The 22102-nt window shown below is 49.9% G+C and overlaps 1 protein-coding gene across 2 annotated transcripts in view; it reads left to right on the top strand.

The window, feature by feature from the left end:
• KLHL10 (kelch like family member 10) overlaps nucleotides 1-20630 on the top strand; it is a 100946-nt gene extending 80316 nt beyond the window's left edge. The window contains exons 4-5 of one of the 2 annotated variants that reach the window (XM_086920494.1): nucleotides 17241-17390; nucleotides 20256-20630. In XM_086920494.1, coding sequence (XP_086776620.1) covers nucleotides 17241-17390; nucleotides 20256-20630 — 525 coding nt within the window. The remainder of the gene's footprint in view (nucleotides 1-17240; nucleotides 17391-20255) is intronic. The other variant, XM_086920495.1, reaches the window with a different exon arrangement.
• Nucleotides 20631-22102: the final 1472 nt, after the last annotated feature.

The raw sequence follows: 22102 nt of genomic DNA, 5'->3' as shown, positions 1-22102 counted from the left end.
AAGGGCCATTCTAAGGAATCAAACGCTTTCTCAGCGTCCAGAAGGATTGCGGCAGCCGGTGTGGATGGGTCTATAAGATGCAAAACAGAGAACAGGGTCCTCAGGTTCAAAGAAGTGGAGTGATGCGGGACAAATCCAGACTGTGCTGGGGATATCATAGACTCATCAACAAAGAGAGCCGAATGGCGATGACCTTAGCCAAAATCTTGTAGTCGAAATTTAATAAAGAAAGGGGTCTATATGAGCTGCACAAAGTGGCGTCCCTGCCTGGCTTGGGGAGGAGAATAATGACTGCTTCTCTGAACGTGGGCGGCAGGCACCCCGTCTTAAGTGCCTCCGCATACACTTCCACCAATCGCGGAACTAAGTCCTCTTTGTAGGCTTTGTAAAATTCGGCAGAAAAGCCGTCTAGGCCTGGAGCCGAGGAACCCTTCAACGCCTCAATGCCTTCGACTATACTATCCTGAGTGATGGGTGTAGCTAAAAATTCCTGCATACCTTTTTCCAGGTACACCATAGCTATCTCGTTGATGTATGCACCCTAGTCTCCCCGGTCCCTAGTTAGAGTGGACGTGTAGAGGAGCTTGTAATAGGAAGCATAACCATCTTTCATCAACTACATACCTAGTGGAAACACCACCTTTGTAGCTGAAGTTTTGAACAAATGGACTACAAATGGAAGAGAATATCTTGGAATAGTGGTTTGCTAACAAAGTACAATACCTGGAAGCGAGCAGATGACACAGCTATGCGACAGCCGAAAGACCCCATCTCTGTTTGAGAAGTAATGCAGAGGGAGTTAAGAGATACAGAATGGCAACCTAATTACTAAAGGAGAACGCATCATAATAAACGGTTAAGGCCCAGAGGAACAATCTGGACCAAGAAACAAAAACAATCTGGACCAAGAAACAAAAACATTTAAAAGCTGGGAAATTCCAAGAGGGTAAAGGAACTATAGAAAGCTTAGAAAAAAGCAGTATGGGAGACTAGACTAAGTGCAAAAGAGCAAAACTGGCTGAACCTCTTCCAGGCCTGCAAAGAAGCAGAAGGTCTTCTGGAGCCTTATCAACCGGATAGATAAAGGCCAGAGTTAGTTAGCAGGCAATAACATCAACGAATCGACATGGACAGACCATATTAAGCAGTTAAATCAGTCAAAGGATGCTGAACCACTTGGGCAGAGTGGAGGAACAACACTTTACCCCCTGGCATACAGAAGCATGTGTGCTCACCCACACACATTTTGATCTATTTATTTCGGATTTGAAATCAAGCACAGTCTTGCCTTTCTACCATAGGCACCAGGGAGTGATGTTCTTTACAATATGCAGATGGAGTAGTGCTTCTTAATAAAACTGGCATAGGCCTCCAGAGGCTTTTAAACACCTTGGACAAATTTTGTATGGAAAACTAAATGTCAGTGAACTTTGGGGAAACAAATATTCTAATTTTTGTCAAAAAACAATGAATAAGAAAGGTTCCTGGCACTTTGTAGGGACACCGGTTACAAGGAGCAATACATATAAATATCTTGTGGTATGCATCTTCTGCACCTCAATCCATTAGTGGAGAAGTGTGGCTCAATGGTTAGAGCAGCAGACCCTGATGCAGAGGTCTAGCCCGGGACCAGGGTTCGATTCCCGCCTCGGCTGGTCTTGGGCTCAAAATTCCACAGACCTGATAATTCTCTCCTCGGTGCCTATTCCAATCATGGAGTCCCACTCTGCAACTCTGGACAATAGCTTGCTTAATCTCCACAACGGCCCCCACAACGCTAAGGATGCCTGGCCTCACCTTGGGGGTGCCCAGGAGTGGACGCCTCACAGGGAAAGCCAGGATGGGTTCCACAGCGGTATTCGTACAAGCGCCTTGAGACCCTTGCGGGTGAGTAGTGCGCTATACAAGTATCAATTTACATTTACATTAAAACCCATGCTGGCTGACGTAATTCGCGCTTTTCAAGAGTTTTTCCTCAAATCCTCCAACCCATCATGTACTCCGCCACTTCGTGTGATTAAGGCTAAACTCCTGCCAGTGCTGTCTTTTGCCTCCATAGGTTATCCAGACAAACTTGGGTCTTTCCTAAATATATCTCAATGTAAAGATTATTATTTATTATTCCATCTTGCTAACAATGCCTTGCAAGCTCAGGTGAGAGTTGAGTTTAGCCTAATAGAACAATAAATAATCATTGATTAAATATCTATTCTCTCTGAGGCATGTAAAAGTTTCCTCATTCAAAGCCTACATCTGGAAGGAGATGCGGCTGGGGCCACAAACAGGATTCAACATTGTCCGCAGCTCTTCGAGATTTGCAGGTAGAAACCCTATGGGAGCAAAATCTACTGTCCACCGGTTTAAAAAAACTGCTGAACAAACAAGTGATTCTAATTTCTTTTCTTGAGGATAAGGAAAAAGTCAAGCAAAGTAGCCATGTCTGTATATCAATGAATAACGACAAGCGTCACCAACCCTAGTGCTTCCTCCCTGAAAGCTATAAAAGCCTTTTAAAACTAAGGTTACTGTAGCTGGGATGTACGACATTACAACGCATGCTTTTACATCGCATGCTTTTACGCGGGTTTTATAACGCATACCATTACAACGCATAGTGCTTTGGGGCGCTGGATATTGAATAGTTTAATTTGCTATTCCAACTTCAGTCTCCGTGGATAGTAGGGAAGGAGTTGGACAGTAAATTAAACCTATTCCCTATCCTAGAGCACCCCCCAGCGCAATGAGTAGTAATGGTTTGCGTTGTAAAAGTTGCGTCGTAAAGGCACTGCGTTGTAAAAGTTGCGTTGTAAGTGATGTTTCCCCTGTAGCTGTGCTTAGGGCTGTGTTCCTCCAAAGATTTACTCCTAAAAAGAGCCAAAACGACACCCAGTAGCACTTGTAGACTGTGTTCACTTCATACAGAATCTCCACTGCAATTAAACTGAATCTGTGCCACCCTTCTAACTGGATATAGATATTGGCTTTGACAGATATTCATTTAATTTGGTATTAGCACTTGCCGACAAGCAATCACTTTCTGCACAAGGGGTGGCTTCCCAATTGCCACTTTTAGATTAAATTCTCCAGCTAAGACTGAAAAGTAGTTGCGGGGGAAGCAGGCAGCAAAAAATAAAACAAGCATTTGCAATGCAATAGGTCTCGCATTAATTAAGTAGTTTGAGCTATTGGCATTGCGAAATATTGCTACACCAATTGCAACAAAAGTCTATAAATTGTAGGCCAAAAAAATGTGTATTTTTTTTTTGTAGCAATGGTGGCATGCTGTGCTTTAGATGAATATGTTTAAAAGTAAAGTGTGCCATACTGCGATTGCTACAATAGTTAACAATTGATGTGTGCACTGATGGCTGGTGGTGTGTGTGCCTTTAGAAATGGTGCACTGATGGCTGGTGGTGTGTGTGCCTGGTGGAAGTGTGATGTGACGGGTAGTGGTGTTTGTGCCTGGTGAAAGCATGCACTGAAGGCTGGTGGTGTGTGCCTGGTGGAAGCGTGCACTGATGGCTGGTGGTGTTTGTGCCCGGTGAAAGCGTGCACTGACGGCTGGTGGTGTGTGTGTGCTTGTTGAAAGCGTGCACTGACGTCTGGTGGTGTGTGCCTTGTGGAAGCGTGCACTGACGGCTGGTGGTGTTTGTGCCCGGTGAAAGCGTGCACTGACGTCTGGTGGTGTCTGTGCCTGGTGAAAGTGTGCACTGACGGCCGGTGGTGTGTATGCTTGGTGAAAGAGTGCACTGATGGCTGGTGGTGTGTGTGTGCCTGTTGAAAGCGTGCACTGACGGCTGGTGGTGTGTGTGTGTGCCTGGTGGAAGTATGTACTAATGGCTGGTGGGACGTGTGCCTGGTGAAAGCGTGCACTGACGGATGGTGGTGTGTACCTGGTGAAAGCGTGCACTGACGACTGATGGTGTCAGTGCCTGGTGAAAGAGTGCACTGGCGGCCGGTGGTGTGTATGCCTGGTCAAAGAGTGCACTGACGGCTGATGGTGTGTGTGCCTGGTGAAAGCGTGCTTTGACCACTGGTGTTGTGTATGCCAGGTGAAAGAGTGCACTGACGGCTGGTGGTGTGTGTGTCTGGAAGCGTGCACTAAAGACTGGTGATGTGTGCCTGGTAGACAGGTGCAATGACGTCTGGTGGTGTGTGTTCCTGATGAAAGCGTGCATTGACGGCTGCTGTTGTGTGTGCCTGTTGAAAGCGTGCACTGACGGCTGGTGGTGTGTGTGCCTGGTGGCAAAGCGTGCACTGACGGCCGGTGGTGTGTGTGTGTCTGGAAACATGCACTGAAGGCTGGTGGTGTGTGTGCCTGGTGGAAAAGTGTGCAGTAACACGTTTAAAAGTAAAGTGCGCCATACTGCGATTGCTACAATAGTTAATTGTGGATGCGTTAACAATTGATGCGTGCACTGACCGCTGGTGGTGTGTGTGTGGTGGAAGCGTGCACTGACGGCTGGTGGTATGTTTGCCCGGTGAAAGCGTGCTCTGACGGCTGGGGGTGTTTGTGCCTGGTGAAAGCGTGCACTGATGACTGATGGTGTCTGTGCCTGGTGAGTGTGCACTGACGGCCGGTGGTGTGTATCCCTGGTGAAAGCGTGCACTGACAGCTGATGGTGTGTGTGCCTGGTGGAAGCGTGTACTGATGGCCGGTGGTGTGTGTGCCTGGTGAAAACGTGCACTGATGGCTGGTGGTGTGTGCTTGGTGAAAGCGTGCACGGATGGCTGGTGGTGTGTGCCTGATGAAAGCATGCACTGCAGTTGGTGGTGTGTGTGTGCCTTGTGAAAGCGTGCACTGACGTCTGGTGGTGTGTGCCTGGTGGAAGCGTGCACTAACGGCTGGTGGTGTTTGCCCGGTGAAAGCGTGCACTGATGGCTGGTGGTGTTTGTGCCCGGTAAAAGCGTGCACTGATGACTGATGGTGTCTGTGCCTGGTGAAAGTGTGCACTGACGGCCGGTGGTGTGAATGCCCGGTGAAAGTGTTCACTGATAGCTGGTGGTGTCAGTGCCTTGTGAAAGTGTGCACTGACGGCCAGTGGAGTGTATGGCTGGTCAAAGCGTGCACTGATGGCTGGTGGTGTGTGTGCCTGTTGAAAGCGTGCACTGACGGCTGGTGGTGTGTGTGCCTGGTAGACACGTGCACTGACGGCCGCTGGTGTGTGTGCCTGGTGAAAGCGTGCATTGACGGCTGGAATTGTGTATGCATGGTGAAAGAGTGCACTGACGGCTGGTGGTGTGTGTGTCTGGAAGCGTGCACCGAAGGCTTGTGGTGTGTGCCTGGTAGACGCATGCACTGACGGCTGGTGGTGTGTGTGCCTGGTGAAAGCACGCATTGACAGCTGGTGTTGTGTGTGTGCCTGTTGAAAGCGTGCACTGAGGGCTGGTGGTGTGTGTGCCTGGTGGCAAAGCGTGCACTGACAGCTGGTTGTGTGTTTGTCTGGAAACGTGCAATGAAGGCTGGTGGTGTGTGTGCCTGGTGGAAAAGTGTGCACTGACATGTTTAAAAGTAAAGTGCGCCATACTGCGATTGCTACAATAGTTAATTGTGGATGCGTTAACAATTGATGCGTGCAATGACGGTTGGTGGTGTATGTGTGGTGAAAGCATTCACTGACGGCTGGTGGTGTTTGTGCCCGGTGAAAGCGTGCACTGATGACTGATGGTGTCTGTGCCTGGTGAGTGTGCACTGACGGCTGGTGGTGTTTAACCCTGGTGAAAGCGTACACGGATGGCTGGTGGTGTGTGTGCCTGGTGAAAGCGTGCACTGACGGCTGGTGGTGTGTGCCTGGTGAAAGCGTGCACAGACGGCTGCTGGTGTGTGTGTGTGTGACTGGTGAAAGCGTGCACTGACGTCTGGTGGTGTGTGTGTGATGGAAGCGTGCACTGACGGCTGGTGGTGTTTGTTCCCGGTGAAAGTGTGCACTGACGGCTGGTGGTGTTTGTGCCCGGTGAAAGCGTGCACTGACGACTGGTGAAAGTGTGCACTGACGGCCGGTGGTGTGTATTCCTAGTGAAAGCGTGCACTGGTGGTGTGTGTGTGCCTGTTGAAAGCATGCACTGACGGCTGGTGGTGTGTGTGTGCCTGGCCGGCTGGTGGTGTGTGTGCCTGGTGGAAGCATGTACTGATGAATGGTGGTGTGTGTGCCTGGTGAAAGCGTGCACTGACGGCTGGTTGTGTGTGCCTGGTGAAAGCGTGCACTGAGGGCTGGTGGTGTGTGTGCCTGGTGAAAGCGTGCACTGACGTCTGGTGGTGTGTGCCTGGTGGAAGCGTGCACTGACGGAAGGTGGTGTTTGTACCCTGTGAAAGCGCGCAATGACGGCTGCTGGTGTTTGTGCCCGGTTAAAGCGTGCACGGACGACTGATGGTGCCAGTGCCTGGTGAAAGTGTGCACTGGCCACTGGTGGTGTGTATGCCTGGTGAAATCGTGCTCTGAAGGCTGGTGGTGTGTATGCCTGGTGAAATCGTGCACTGAAGGCTGGTGGTGTGTGTGCCTGGTGAAATGGTGCATTGACGGCTGGTGTTGTGTATGCCTGGTGAAAAAGTGCACTGACGGCTGGTGGTGTGTGTGTCTGGAAGCGTGCACTGAAGGCTGGTGGTGTGTGCCTGGTGAAAGCGTGCACTGATGGCTGGTGGTGTGTGTGTGCCTGGTGAAAGCATGCACTGACGGCTGGTGGTGTTGTACCCGGTGAAAGTGTGCACCGACGGCTGGTGGTGTGTGTGTGCCTGGCTGGCTGGTGGTGTGTGTTCCTGGTGGAAGCGTGTACTGATGGCTGGTGGTATGTGTGCCTTGTGAAAGTGTGCACTGACGGCTGGTGGTGTGTGCCTGGTGAAAACGTGCACTGATGGCTGGCGGTGTGTGCCTGGTGAAAGCGTGCACTGATGGATGGTGGTGTGTGTGTGCCTGGTGAAAGCGTCCACTGACATCTGGTGGTGTGTGCCTGGTGGAAGCATGCACTGACGGCTGGTGGTGTTTGTGCCCGGTGAAAGCATGCACTGACGGCTGATGGTGTTTGTGCCTTGTGAAAGAGTGCACTGACGACGATGGTGTCTGTGCCTGGTGAAAGTGTGCACTGACCGCGGGTGGGTTGAATGCCTGGGGAAAGTGTGCACTGATGGCTGGTGGTGTCAGTGCCTGGTGAAAGAGTGCACTGACGGCCGGTGGTGTGTATGCCTGGTCAAAGTGTGCACTGATGGCTGGTGGTGTGTGTGCCTGGTAGACGCGTACACTAACGGCTGGTGGCGTGTGTGCCTGGTGAAAGCGCGCATTGACATCTGGTTTTGTGTGTGTGCCTGTTGAAAGCGTGCACTGACGGCTGGTGGTGTGGGTGCCTGGTGAAATAGTGCTTTGACGGCTGGTGTTGTGTATGCCTAGTGAAAGAGTGCACTGACGGCTGGTGGTGTGTGTGCCTGGTAGACGCGTACACTAACGGCTGGTGGTGTGTGTGCCTGGTGAAAGCGCGCATTGACATCTGGTGTTGTGTGTGTGCCTGTTGAAAGCGTGCACTGACGGCTGGTGGTGTGGGTGCCTGGTGGCAAAGCATGCACTAACAGCTGGTGGTGTCTGTCTGGAAACGTGCATTGAAGGCTGGTGGTGTGTGTGCCTGGTGGAAAAGTGTGCACTGACATGTTTAAAAGTAAAGTGCGCCATACTGCGATTGCTACAATAGTTAATTGTGGATGCGTTAACAATTGATGCGTGCAATGACGGCTGGTGGTGTATGTGTGGTGGAAGCGTGCACTGATGGCTGGTGGTGTTTGTGCCTGGTGAAAGCATGCACTGACGGCTGGTGGTGTTTGTGCCCGGTGAAAGCGTGCACTGATGACTGATGGTGTCTGTGCCTGGTGAGTGTGCACTGACGGCTTGTGGTGTTTAACCCTGGTGAAAGCGTGCACGGATGGCTGGTGGTGTGTGTGCCTGGTGAAAGCGTGCACTGACGGCTGGTGGTGTGTGCCTGGTGAAAGCGTGCACAGACGGCTGCTGGTGTGTGTGTGTGTGTGTGACTGGTGAAAGCATGCACTGACGTCTGGTGGTGTGTGTGGTTGAAGCGTGCACTGACGGCTGGTGGTGTTTGTTCCCGGTGAAAGTGTGCACTGACGGCTGGTGGTGTTTGTGCCAGGTGAAAGCGTGCACTGACGACTGGTGAAAGTGTGCACTGATGGCTGGTGGTGTGTGTGTGCCTGGCTGGCTGGTGGTGTGTGTTCCTGGTGGAAGCGTGTACTGGTGGTGTGTGTGTGCCTGTTGAAAGCATGCACTGACGGCTGGTGGTGTGTGTGTGCCTGGCCGGCTGGTGGTGTGTGTGCCTGGTGGAAGCATGTACTGATGAATGGTGGTGTGTGTGCCTGGTGAAAGCGTGCACTGACGGCCGGTTGTGTGTGCCTGGTGAAAGCGTGCATTGACGGCTGGTGTTGTGTATGCCTGGTGAAAGAGTGCACTGACGGCTGGTGGTGTGTGTGTCTGGAAGCGTGCTCTGATGACTGATGGTGTCTGTGCCTGGTGAGTGTGCACTGACTGCCGGTGGTGTGTATCCCTGGTGAAAGAGTGCACGGATGGCTGGTGGTGTGTGTGCCTGTTGAAAGCGTGCACTGACGGCTGGTGGTGTGTGCCTGGTGAAAGCTTGCACTGACGGCTGGTGGTGTGTGTGTGTGTGACTGGTGAAAGCATGCACTGACGTCTGGTGGTGTGTGTGTGGTGAAAGCGTGCTCTGACGGCTGGTGGTGTGTGTGCCTGGTGAAAGCGTGCACTGACGTCTGGTGGTGTGTGCCTGGTGGAAGCGTGCACTGACGGAAGGTGGTGTTTGTACCCTGTGAAAGCGCGCAATGACGGCTGGTGGTGTGTGTGCCTGGTGAAAGCGCGCATTGACATCTGGTGTTGTGTGTGTGCCTGTTGAAAGTGTGCACTGACGGCTGGTGGTGTGGGTGCCTGGTGGCAAAGCATGCACTAACAGCTGGTGGTGTGTGTCTGGAAACGTGCAATGAAGGCTGGTGGTGTGTGTGCCTGGAGGAAAAGTGTGCACTGACATGTTTAAAAGTAAAGTGCGCCATACTGCGATTGCTACAATAGTTAATTGTGGATGCGTTAACAATTGATGCGTGCAATGACGGCTGGTGGTGTATGTGTGGTGGAAGCGTGCACTGATGGCTGGTGGTGTTTGTGCCTGGTGAAAGCATGCACTGACGGCTGGTGGTGTTTGTGCCCGGTGAAAGCGTGCACTGATGACTGATGGTGTCTGTGCCTGGTGAGTGTGCACTGACGGCTTGTGGTGTTTAACCCTGGTGAAAGCGTGCACGGATGGCTGGTGGTGTGTGTGCCTGGTGAAAGCGTGCACTGATGGCTGGTGGTGTGTGCCTGGTGAAAGCGTGCACAGACGGCTGCTGGTGTGTGTGTGTGTGTGACTGGTGAAAGCATGCACTGACGTCTGGTGGTGTGTGTGGTGGAAGCGTGCACTGACGGCTGGTGGTGTTTGTTCCCGGTGAAAGTGTGCACTGACGGCTGGTGGTGTTTGTGCCCGGTGAAAGCGTGCACTGACGACTGGTGAAAGTGTGCACTGACGGCTGGTGGTGTGTGTGTGCCTGGCTGGCTGGTGGTGTGTGTTCCTGGTGGAAACGTGTACTGGTGGTGTGTGTGTGCCTGTTGAAAGCATGCACTGACGGCTGGTGGTGTGTGTGTGCCTGGCCGGCTGGTGGTGTGTGTGCCTGGTGGAAGCATGTACTGATGAATGGTGGTGTGTGTGCCTGGTGAAAGCGTGCACTGACGGCCGGTTGTGTGTGCCTGGTGAAAGCGTGCATTGACGGCTGGTGTTGTGTATGCCTGGTGAAAGAGTGCACTGACAGCTGGTGGTGTGTGTGTCTGGAAGCGTGCTCTGATGACTGATGGTGTCTGTGCCTGGTGAGTGTGCACTGACTGCCGGTGGTGTGTATCCCTGGTGAAAGCGTGCACGGATGGCTGGTGGTGTGTGTGCCTGTTGAAAGCGTGCACCGACGGCTGGTGGTGTGTGCCTGGTGAAAGCTTGCACTGACGGCTGGTGGTGTGTGTGTGTGTCTGGTGAAAGCATGCACTGACGTCTGGTGGTGTGTGTGTGGTGAAAGCGTGCTCTGACGGCTGGTGGTGTGTGTGCCTGGTGAAAGCGTGCACTGACGTCTGGTGGTGTGTGCCTGGTGGAAGCGTGCACTGATGGAAGGTGGTGTTTGTACCCTGTGAAAGCGCGCAATGACGGCTGGTGGTGTTTGTGCCCGGTTAAAGCGTGCACGGACGACTGATGGTGTCAGTGCCTGGTGAAAGTGTGCACTGGCCGCTGGTGGTGTGTATGCCTGGTGAAATCGTGCTCTGAAGGCTTGTGGTGTGTATGCCTGGTGAAATCGTGCACTGAAGGCTGGTGGTGTGTGTGCCTGGTGAAATAGTGCTTTGACGGCTGGTGTTGTGTATGTCTGGTGAAAGAGTGCACTGACGGCTGGTGGTGTGTGTGTCTGGAAGCGTGCACTGAAGGCTGGTGGTGTGTGCCTGGTGAAAGCGTGCACTGATGGCTGGTGGTGTGTGTGTGCCTGGCTGGCTGGTGGTGTGTGTTACTGGTGGAAGCGTGTACTGATGGCTGGTGGTATGTGTGCCTCGTGAAAGCGTGCACTGACGGCTGGTGGTGGGTGCCTGGTGAAAACGGGCACTGATGGCAGGCGGTGTGTGCCTGGTGAAAGCGTGCACTGATGGATGGTGGTGTGTGTGTGCCTGGTGAAAGCGTCCACTGACATCTGGTGGTGTGTGCCTGGTGGAAGCATGCACTGACGGCTGGTGGTGTTTGTGCCCGGTGAAAGCGTGCACTGACGGCTGGTGGTGTTTGTGCCTGGTGAAAGAGTGCACTGACGACGATGGTGTCTGTGCCTGGTGAAAGTATGCACTGACCGCGGGTGGGTTGAATGCCTGGTGAAAGTGTGCACTGATGGCTGGTGGTGTCAGTGCCTGGTGAAAGAGTGCACTGACGGCCGGTGGTGTGTATGCCTGGTCAAAGTGTGCACTGATGGCTGGTGGTGTGTGTGTCTGGAAGCGTGCACTGAAGGCTGGTGGTGTGTGCCTGGTAGACGCGTGCACTAAAGGCTGGTGGTGTGTGTGCCTGGTGAAAGCGCGCATTTACATCTGGTGTTGTGTGTGTGCCTGTTGAAAGCGTGCACTGACGGCTGGTGGTGTGTGTGCCTGGTGGCAAAGCATGCACTGACAGCTGGTGGTGTGTGTGTCTGGAAAAGTGCAACGGAGGCTGGTGGTGCGTGTGCCTGGTGGAAAAGTGTGCACTGACATGTTTAAAAGTAAAGTGCGCCATACTGCGATTGCTACAATAGTTAATTGTGGATGCGTTAACAATTGATGCGTGCAATGATGGCTGGTGGTGTATGTGTGGTGGAAGCGTGCACTGATGGCTGGTGGTGTTTGTGCCTGGTGAAAGCATGCACTGACGGCTGGTGGTGTTTGTGTCCAGTGAAAGCGTGCACTGATGACTGATGCTGTCTGTGCCTGGTGAGTGTGCACTGACGGCTGGTGGTGTTTAACCCTGGTGAAAGCGTGCACAGACGGCTGCTGGTGTGTGTGTGTGTGTGACTGGTGAAAGCATGCACTGACGTCTGGTGGTGTGTGTGTGGTGGAAGCGTGCACTGACGGCTGGTGGTGTTTGTTCCCGGTGAAAGTGTGCACTGACGGCTGGTGGTGTTTGTGCCCGGTGAAAGCGTGCACTGACGACTGGTGAAAGTGTGCACTGATGGCTGGTGGTGTGTGTGTGCCTGGCTGGCTGGTGGTGTGTGTTCCTGGTGGAAGCGTGTACTGGTGGTGTGTGTGTGCCTGTTGAAAGCATGCACTGACGGCTGGTGGTGTGTGTGTGCCTGGTGGAAGTATGTACTGATGAATGGTGGTGTGTGTGCCTGGTGAAAGCGTGCACTGACGGCTGGTTGTGTGTGCCTGGTGAAAGCGTGCATTGACGGCTGGTGTTGTGTATGCCTGGTGAAAGAGTGCCCTGACGGCTGGTGGTGTGTGTGTCTGGAAGCGTGCACTGAAGGCTGGTGGTGTGTGTGCCTGGTGGAAAAGTGTGCACTGACATGTTTAAAAGTAAAGTGCGCCATACTGCGATTGCTACAATAGTTAATTGTGGATGCGTTAACAATTGATGCGTGCAATGACGGCTGGTGGTGTATGTGTGGTGGAAGCGTGCACTGATGGCTGGTGGTGTTTGTGCCTGGTGAAAGCATGCACTGACAGCTGGTGGTGTTTGTGCCCGGTGAAAGTGTGCACTGATGACTGATGCTGTCTGTGCCTGGTGAGTGTGCACTGACGGCTGGTGGTGTTTAACCCTGGTGAAAGCGTGCACAGACGGCTGCTGGTGTGTGTGTGTGTGTGACTGGGGAAAGTCTGCACTGACGTCTGGTGGTGTGTGTGTGGTGGAAGCGTGCACTGACGGCTGGTGGTGTTTGTTCCCGGTGAAAGTGTGCACTGACGGCTGGTGGTGTTTGTGCCCGGTGAAAGCGTGCACTGACGACTGGTGAAAGTGTGCACTGATGGCTGGTGGTGTGTTTGTGCCTGGCTGGCTGGTGGTGTGTGTTCCTGGTGGAAGCGTGTACTGGTGGTGTGTGTGTGCCTGTTGAAAGCATGCACTGACGGCTGGTGGTGTGTGTGTGCCTGGCCGGCTGGTGGTGTGTGTGCCTGGTGGAAGCATGTACTGATGAATGGTGGTGTGTGTGTCTGGTGAAAGCATGCACTGACGGCTGGTTGTGTGTGCCTGGTGAAAGCGTGCATTGACGGCTGGTGTTGTGTATGCCTGGTGAAAGAGTGCACTGACGGCTGGTGGTGTGTGTGTCTGGAAGCGTGCACTGAAGGCTGGTGGTGTGTGCCTGGTAGACGCGTGCACTAACGGCTGGTGGTGTGTGTGCCTGGTGAAAGCGCGCATTGACATCTGGTGTTGTGTGTGTGCCTGTTGAAAGCGTGCACTGACGGCCGGTGGTGTGTGTGCCTGGTGGCAAAGCATGCACTGACAGCTGGTGGTGTGCGTGTCTGGAAACGTGCAATGAAGGCTGGTGGTGTGTGTGCCTGGTGGAAAAGTGTGTACTGACATGTTTAAAAGTAAAGTGCGCCATACTGCGATTGCTACAATAGTTAATTGTGGATGCGTTAACAATTTATGCGTGCACTGACCGCTGGCGGTGTGTGTGTGGTGGAAGCGTGCACTGATGGCTGGTGGTGTTTGTGCCCAGTGAAAGCGTGCACTGATGGCTGGTGGTGTTTGTGCCCGGTGAAAGCGTGCACTGATGACTGATGGTGTCTGTGCCTGGTGAGTGTGCACTGACTGCCGGTGGTGTGTATCCCTGGTGAAAGCATGCACGGATGGCTGGTGGTGTGTGTGCCTGTTGAAAGCGTGCACCGACGGCTGGTGGTGTGTGCCTGGTGAAAGCTTGCACTGACGGCTGGTGGTGTGTGTGTGTGTGTGTGTGGTGAAAGCATGCTCTGACGACTGATGGTGTCTGTGCCTGGTGAGTGTGCACTGACGGCCAGTGGTGTGTATCCCTGGTGAAAGCGTGCAAGGACGGCTGGTGGGGTGTGTGCCTGGTGAAAGCATGCACTGACGGCTCGTGGTGTGTGCCTGGTGAAAGCGTGCACTGACGGCTGGTGGTGTGTGTGTGACTGGTGAAAGCATGCACTGGCGTCTGGTGGTGTGTGTGTGGTGGAAGCGTGCACTGACGGCTGGTGGTGTTTGTGCCCGGTGAAAGTGTGCACTGACGGCTGGTGGTGTTTGTGCCCAGTGAAAGCGTGCACTGACGACTGATGGTATCTGTGCCTGGTGAGTGTGCACTGACGGCCGGTGGTGTGTGAGCCTGGTGAAAGCTTGCATGGACGGCTGGTGGTGTGTGTGTGTGTGGTGGAAGCGTGCACTGATGGCTGGTGGTGTGTGTGTGTGGTGGTGTGCTTAGAAACTGGAAGCATTCCAAAAGTACACCCATTCAAGGTTGTGATAAAGCAAAACATAATCCACCATGAGAAAAAAAGATGGAATCATTTACTCAACAAACACTCCAGGCAGAAACACCATCCATTTACCACCATCCTGTGCTGGATTTTGAGTGATGACCTCAGGAAACTTGCTTTTTCGCCATTTATCAAATGATCAATCTATGGAGGCTCCCATGCATGAATTTCAGAATTTTCATGCACATAATATATCCATAATATATGGTCAAAGATAAAATGTACGCAGTTTGAGGGCAAATATATATATATATATATATATTTTATCTTAACTGAAAGCCTGATTTCTAGTCTATTTCTGAACTATTGCAGTCCATTCCCTTCCCTAAGATGTCTTTCTGCTCTGGCCCCTGTTTAGGGCCAGAAGACCCCATTATGTCTGATTGTTGGAGATGTTGCTGCAAAAAATATCAGAAAAATCGCTCGTGCAAATGTATAATAATAATGCAAGGTTCTCTAACACAGAGACGCTCGGCGCCTGTGCGGAGCCGCTGTGTGCTGGAATAGAACGAGGCTGATGTGCGTCCCAAGCCGGGGTGCCGACCTTCGTGTAGTGCTGTGAGGAGGAGAGAGGGGGGAGAGAGTGTGCTGTCCATACCAATGGCAAGGGAGGGCAGGTCCAGCGGAGACTGCAGAGGAAGAGGCTGAAGGTGGGAGGGCGGGGGAGATAGCGAAAGGGTGATAGAAGAGGCAGACCTGAAAACTGCAGCCACATGACGGCCGGTGCTCGTAACAGACACCAATAGGCCATGGGCGGAGCAATGCGCCCCGCTTTGGCCTATTGGGGCTCTGTTTGTGTAATACACACACTCACAAGCCGATCCCATAACACAAAAGAGAAGCACATGCACAAGCATGTGGAATTTCTAAGTAAATTTTGAAACTCCCTACAAAAGGGCTCTCTTGCGAGCCCTAAAAAAAAGTACCATCTCGCTCCTTCCTCTCCACGCCTCTCCTCCATAGTCCTCCCTCAGTGACCTGAACAACAGGAAGCACACCCAGGCTCCCAGTCAGCAAATCCACAACGCCACCTTAGCAGTGTTGTGATTGGTCTGAGCGCCATGTTTAGGCGTGCAGACACTGACTTGGAGCCTGGGCATGTTCTCCATGCAGGCTGTAATGCAGCCTGCATTGAGAACATGCAAAGTGCGCAAGACTGTTCTGGGCAGCCCGAGAGGGCCAGCCAAGCAGTCAATGTGCACTAAGGAGGGTGCTACCACTCCTCGCCTGCCCCCGTCCCCTCAGGCAAAGCTGCAGAAGTAGAAGAAAATAAAATGATAATAATGTGTTTTTATCATTTTATTTTCTCTTTATTTCACTGCTATAAAAGCAGTGGGGTGACGGTCTTCCGCCTTAGCGGAGGAGCCGCCACTGCTTGTGCGTGTTTCTTGCTATACAGTTTGGTGGTGGTACCTTGCATGTAATTCAGATTGATTTGCAATGAAGCCAGAGAGCTCCAGGAGTATGATCTGTATTAAGCAGCACACATATGTGAATCACCACCAGAGTATTGTGCCTTTCCACCAAAGTAAACATAAGGAGATGATGGACGGAGCGCTGAAACTTTTCAGACACTCACCCCCCAGTCACAGATCTGGGTTTAATTTATCATTAGTCTTTAGCTCACTTCGCCATCCCAGTTCAGACACAGCTATATGCAAATCAGTCTTGACCCTGTGCATCATGGAAACAGTCCAGCCTGAACTACCAAGCCAGGTCTTTCCTGGATCGGAAACAAGCATCCTGGGATCGGTTTCGGGCTAACAGCCCTCATCAGCCAGGTTAGCTTGAATTCAGTGGCAAAGTGAGCATGTTGATTTAATTATGCATATGGCTGGGTCTGAACTGGGGTGGCGAAATGAGCTAAAGAACGATGATGGATGCAACCCAGATCTGTGATTGGGGGTGAGTGTCTGAAAAGTTTCAGTGCTCCGGCCATCATCTCCTTGTGTTTGCTTTTCACTAAATTGTGAGTTTTGATTTGCGGATGTTGCACTTATGTTGGGTTTCTGGAAGTGTGTGTTTCTAGGCCTCGAAAACCAGGATTAAGCACAGATGTATTTTAAAAAAAAAAAAGAATAACGTTTGATATTTATCTCTACCCCTTGCACACACTTGATGATGACCACAAGAAAAATCATGTAGGTACATGTCAGCACCAATATTGACACACCATGCAAATGAGCCTTGAAAGGATAAAAGGGAGCAGAGTTACGTCTCTGGAAAAACATAGAAAATGGCAGTAAAAAGCCCATAGGTCACTTCATGGCTGATAAATGCTTGTGAACGCCAAAGGGCTTTACTAAGGTTAGCCTGAATGGGACAACAGCAGTGCTTAATTTGAGCTGGTAGTTTCTGGTGCTCAGCACCAGCACTTTATTGTCAACACTGGCATTTATGATAGTCTGCCACACAGTGGCACTGTTTGTCTAATTTAGAGATGAGCACAGCAACAGTTGTTTATTAATTCAATATACCTTAAAACGTACTAATATCAGCAGCCAACGATTTTTATAGCTTTGTGGATTTGGAACAGTCAGGCTGTCACACTTGTAAGGATGTGATGGGTTGTAGTTGGTACTGTCATTACCAGCTCCGGTACAGGCAATGGGTGGTACAAGCTGCAGTGGCCCCCTGATAAGCACACTGGCACTTATGTTTGTTAACCACATGGCTGCTGGGCGTTTTCCCCCCCTGTGCTGGAAAATCATTGATGCCATTTGTTCATGACGAGCTCAGCTCGTCATCAGCACACGACACCTTTGGGTGATGACGAGCTGAGCTCGTCATCAGCATCGAAAGGGTTAAGGAAACAGTGGACTAGGGACACTCACATATATGGACCTCAGTCTTTGCGTCCTCCGCAGTGCAAAGCTTTTAGCTAGGGTATCTCATGCCCAGGTGGAACGAGATAGAATTGCAATCAAGGACTTCCAGGAAGGCTGCAGACCATCAGGGACTACAGTTTGGAGGCCAGTATGAGGTGGGATAAAGAGACAGTCTAGGTTCCTCACAGTAAAAACCCACAGGACCATATCCACCCCTTTCGATTGTTATGATTTAGAGTTGGGCCCCTGAAGCCGAAGCATTATTTGCTGCTCTTCAGAGAAGCCCAGTGGTGCCTGTGTGTTGTGAAGTTGGTTTCTTTGCCTTGAGATATTTTGCTGGCTGTTGCGCGTGCGTTTCTCCAACTTACCAATCTTCCTCCATACATGTTCACACAGGTGCTGGTTTCTTTTTGAACAGGTATATATATGTGGTGGATTCAACGGAAACGAGTGCCTGTTCACAGCAGAGATGTACAGCCCTGAGACCAATCAGTGGACCATAATAGCTCCCATGAGAAGCAGAAGAAGTGGAATAGGCGTCATTGCCTATGGAGACCAAGTATACGCGGTATGAATTGAGCCATGCAGTTGCAAGGCCTATATTTTGTTTACCTTTCAGTTTCACAAACACAGGTCCAAAGGTACAAAGCCATTTTGCAATCCCAAACTCTGCTATTCACAGAATCACCGGGTTTGCATCCTCAAAAATGGCTTTTTTTCTGTTTACTAAACCAATTTTGCCAGTTTGACAAGCCTTTTTGACTCACAAAATGGGTTCTGTGATCCATTCTGAATCACAATTAAGGGGGAGTGTGAAAGGAGTGTCCACTCCTGTTTGCGAATTGTAGAAGCATGTCTCAATGGTTTGTGACATACCAACATCTCATAGATGGCAACGCATTCACAAGAGGGGAAAGTGTCCTCTGAGGACATCTTCCCCTTTGTAAATTGGTCCTGCAACTTCCGTGGGGGGAAGGAAGGTTTAGGGGGACAAGGAGGGGTCCAGGGAACCACTGCCTGCTCCTCCAGATGCACTCCCAACCAGGAAACCTTTTTTTTTTTAAGTCCGCTGTTTAAAAAAGTTCTTATTTAGAAATGCAAACATGCAGGTTTTCTGCTGTTCATTGCAGGCCACCATCCACTCTTGTTTTCTCCAAGACTTGTATTACCCAGTACTGTCCACCTTATTGTACCAAGAAATTTCTTGTGCGCTTCCTTGTACATTTTATTAGCTTATCTTGTTATCCTCCACTATTTATTGCCTTACAATGTTCCCTTTTTACCTTGTTACCCCTCCCATTACTGTGAAGCGTTCTGATACCTCTCGGGTTCTTGTTCGCGCTATACAAAACTTTTTAAATAAATACATATAAACTCTAGATTTAAAACAAACCATAGTAGTTGGCTTTACTAATAAGAATGTATTTCTACCCAATTTGAACCCTTTTTAGCAACTTTAGGATAATGAAAGACAAGGGAGGGTATGGGGGGAAATGACGTTCTAACCTATACCATGCAGTTTGCATGCACTCCTTGATGACAGTTCATAGCTCACTATGATATATTAGGGCTGTAACCTATGAACTGCAAGTAAAAAGGATCTTTGCGATGAAAGCAGTAACCTACTGAGTGATGTACATAAAATACAATTCAGTCATTTGCATGGTACACGTTCTTTGCAGTCGGCATATTAACCCACTGTGCTACTTTAGCACGAGAGAAGACTGCCGCTAGACAACACTCTAATCTTGCGTCAGCAGGAACATTACTCAGAGTTATCTTGACACTTTTAAACCTGTTTTATTTCTAAACACTGCGCCACACCCAGAGGTCAGCGCCAGGTGCGGCTGCACCAGTCGCACTGCTTAATGCCAATCTTGGTCATGTTTGCCTGAGAGAAAGGCTGACTGGCAACTTACTCATCTCAGAGGGCTGTGGCGTCTCTCATGTACTGTGCTCATCTACGCAGAAGATGACCACAGCTTAATAACCCTCCCTCCCCCCCCCCCCCGGCCCTTTGAAGGATTCTTGCATGTACCAACTTAATGCTACATCAAATGCTGTGGGCAGGGAAATCAAAATATAACTCCACCCGGCATGTGACATATGAAGGGACAGAGTGAAAGGCATGTTTGGACCATGGCTCCTCCTACAGACATAGACCGAGCTGCGCCCAAGGGGTTTAAAAATACTTTGGGCCCTATTTACGAAAAACAAACTCAGCGCGGTACCACAAATCATTTTGCTGTGCCACGCTGTGTTAGTTTCAAAGCACAGGGATGCAACATATTTACAACAATATGTTGCATCTCTGTGCTTTTCCCTGGGCTGGGGCACAAAAAGCTGCCATGCACTGGTACCCTTCCACCCCTGCGATGTGGGGAGATTGTTTTTGTGCAGGAAGGGGCAACTTCCTGCACAAAAACAATTAATTGAGGTGATTTTCTCTTCCAATGCGTGCTGTAAAATGCAGCATGCATTGAAAGAGGTAAAAAATGAGGAGAAATTAAAACATTTCTCCTCATTGTGCCTCGCTACGCCCCCCCCCTGAGGTGGTATAGCATTCTGACGCATTTCCAGGTTTACGATTGCTCGTATATATAGAAATGCATCAGTGGACATGGGTGTTGCCGTGGGAAAACCCACGGCAACACCCATGTCACGCCCCTAACACGCAAAGTGTTGCGTGAAAAGGGACGATATTTACAAGCACACATAAAGCCACGCAACATGACGCACCGGGTGCTCAAGGTACTTGTAAATAAGCCCCTTTCTTTCTAGAATGCAGGGCTAAACGCCCTTCATCTCTGCGGTTCTTCACACATGCGCAGTGAAGTTGGATCAGCAGCACAGGCTCGGTTCCCATTGAATAGTGGAGAGGCTCATTGAGGTATTTATGAACCTTGCACTGATTAATGCTAATACGAGAATGCTGGAAAGGGGTGGGCATAGCCGCAGCGCTCTGAATAAGAACCACCCCTAGATTCAGCTCAGTTTCAACCAGCAGCTAATTTCAGGTTTTACAATGCTCGAACCAAGGAAAAGTGCTGGCTGAGATTTTGCTATCTCTGCCCTTTGACTTAAAAAGTTCTATTAGTGAGGGCATTTCCTTCAAGGCTTTAATACATTCGTCTAGCATTTTCTTGCCCCATAGTCATTTTTACATGTTATTTAGTGCCTTTGCCGTTAAAACACCGTATTTTCAGTCATTGGTTTTTATTAAAATTCAGTGCATTGGTGGAATTTTAGTTTTAATTTGCTTCAATGGAACCAGGTGGATTAACACAACAAATAATGATTTGCGAAAGGACATTCCAGGGCTAGAAAACTGGTGTCCCACTGACGTGTAGCTATCTGAAAGCTTTATTTAGGAGTAAGCTATATACACTTTAATGGAAAAAAAACTAACTTGCTCTTGTCTCTGGATCTTCAGGTAGGAGGATTTGATGGAGCCAACCGCCTTCGCAGCGCCGAGGCCTACAGCCCTATCACCAACACCTGGCGCACCATTCCCACCATGTTCAATCCCCGCAGCAACTTTGGCATAGAGGTGGTAGATGACCTGCTGTTTGTGGTGGGAGGCTTCAACGGCTTCACCACCACATTCAACGTGGAATGCTACGACGAAAAGACTGACGAGTGGTACGATGCGCGTGACATGAGCATCTACCGTAGCGCTCTGAGCTGCTGCGTTGTGCCAGGGCTGGCCAACGTGCGGGAATACTCAGCTCGGAGAGACAACTTCGTTGGCCTGTCATCGCGAGACGAAGTCAAATTTTCGGCTTCTACAAGTACGCTACCAGTATGATCAACTCCATTTAGCCAATAAAGACCTCCCAGCAGATAAAAATGTATTAATCCATGGAATTTTTTTTAAATAAACTCCAAAAAAAACAGTGATATAGACAAAAAACACGTTTTTAGGTATATTCTTTATTTATTGGTGGGGATTTATATGGAAGAAACTATTTTAACTGCTAATTACATATTTTTATGTACATATTTGTTCAGAAAAGCTGAATGCTGTGGAATTGTTCAAGTTTCCCCTGGCCCCTATTTCAGAATATGATAAGGCACTCATACCGAATTAAAAAGGCACTAAAATCTTAACATGGCTGCAAGTAAACTACAAAGGAAAACTCGCTTACTATTGAAGATTGTAATTTACAATTTGCGCTGGTAAATTCACCTCTAAAAGGTGGTGAATACTCTAATGCGCACAACTTTTGAAGGGTGTTTCATTACCTCAAAACCTTTGCAGATTTATGCCGATTAAAAGCAACAGTAAATCCATTTTCAGGGTGGAAATGGGCAGGATATAGGTGTGATGGAATGGATTTCCCTAAAGGTATAGTGTTTTTCCCATCAACAAGCAGATGCCCGAGTGTGTTATGATCAACAATTTGGAAATGTACACATTGTAGTTTTCAAAATGCTGATGAGTTTATGCATGGAGCCACTTCAATAAAGTTGCAACATTCCAACTTTGCAGAAGTAGTTCTGGAAATCTGTGAGAATTCCATGAAACTCAGAAATGTGGGAAAAATTTACGACCTAATTAGGATTTTCGTGGAAGGGGTACTCAGTCGCAAGAATACCCTGCCCGCCTGCTTCATCTAGAAATGGGCAGACCTTAATTATTCTGTCAACAGAGCTGCCATTGGTTCCATCAAAGGAATACTAACTTAGACAGCCCAATGGGGTAGGGGCCTTCAGAGGAAGGACATTACACAATTTTCCCTAGTTAGAGGGTGACACTGTAATCCTTTATTGCAATCTCTCAGAGATAGGGAAAAACAATCATTTGTCTTAGGTAAATGCTCCCAGGCCGTAAGGTCATTAGTTTTCCCAGAATGGGAGTTTGTTTTTGAAGAAGAAAAAAAATTGACATTTTGTGTATGGCTGTCAAAACAGATGGCCGCTATACAGCAAACATTTAGTACATTGCAAGGAACCACTGTGACAACAGATGACCACAGGCCAGCGGTCATCTCTAAATTTAGCAGATGGAGGACCCTCAGGGTGGCAGAAGTAAAGTTCTCCACCATCCCGACATACACTACTTCATCAGACTTTAAATTAGGCCCTTAGGCACAGGCTTAAGAAAAATGTAGACTTTATTTGCAAACCTAGAACCTCTTTGTTGAACATCTAAAGGCAGCTCATGTTGTATGAATGAATGATGAATGCAATTTCAATGGTGACTGTATAGTTAGTGAAAGGTGAATGGAAAAAGGAATGTTAACGGGAAATCGATGGCGAGGACATCATTGTTTGATA

The sequence above is a fragment of the Lissotriton vulgaris genome, chromosome 5, assembly GCF_964263255.1.
Source record: "Lissotriton vulgaris chromosome 5, aLisVul1.2, whole genome shotgun sequence".
NCBI classification, from domain to species: Eukaryota; Metazoa; Chordata; class Amphibia; order Caudata; family Salamandridae; genus Lissotriton; species Lissotriton vulgaris.
Note: the sequence above shows the minus strand (reverse complement) of the source record. Positions and strands in the feature narration are given on the sequence as shown.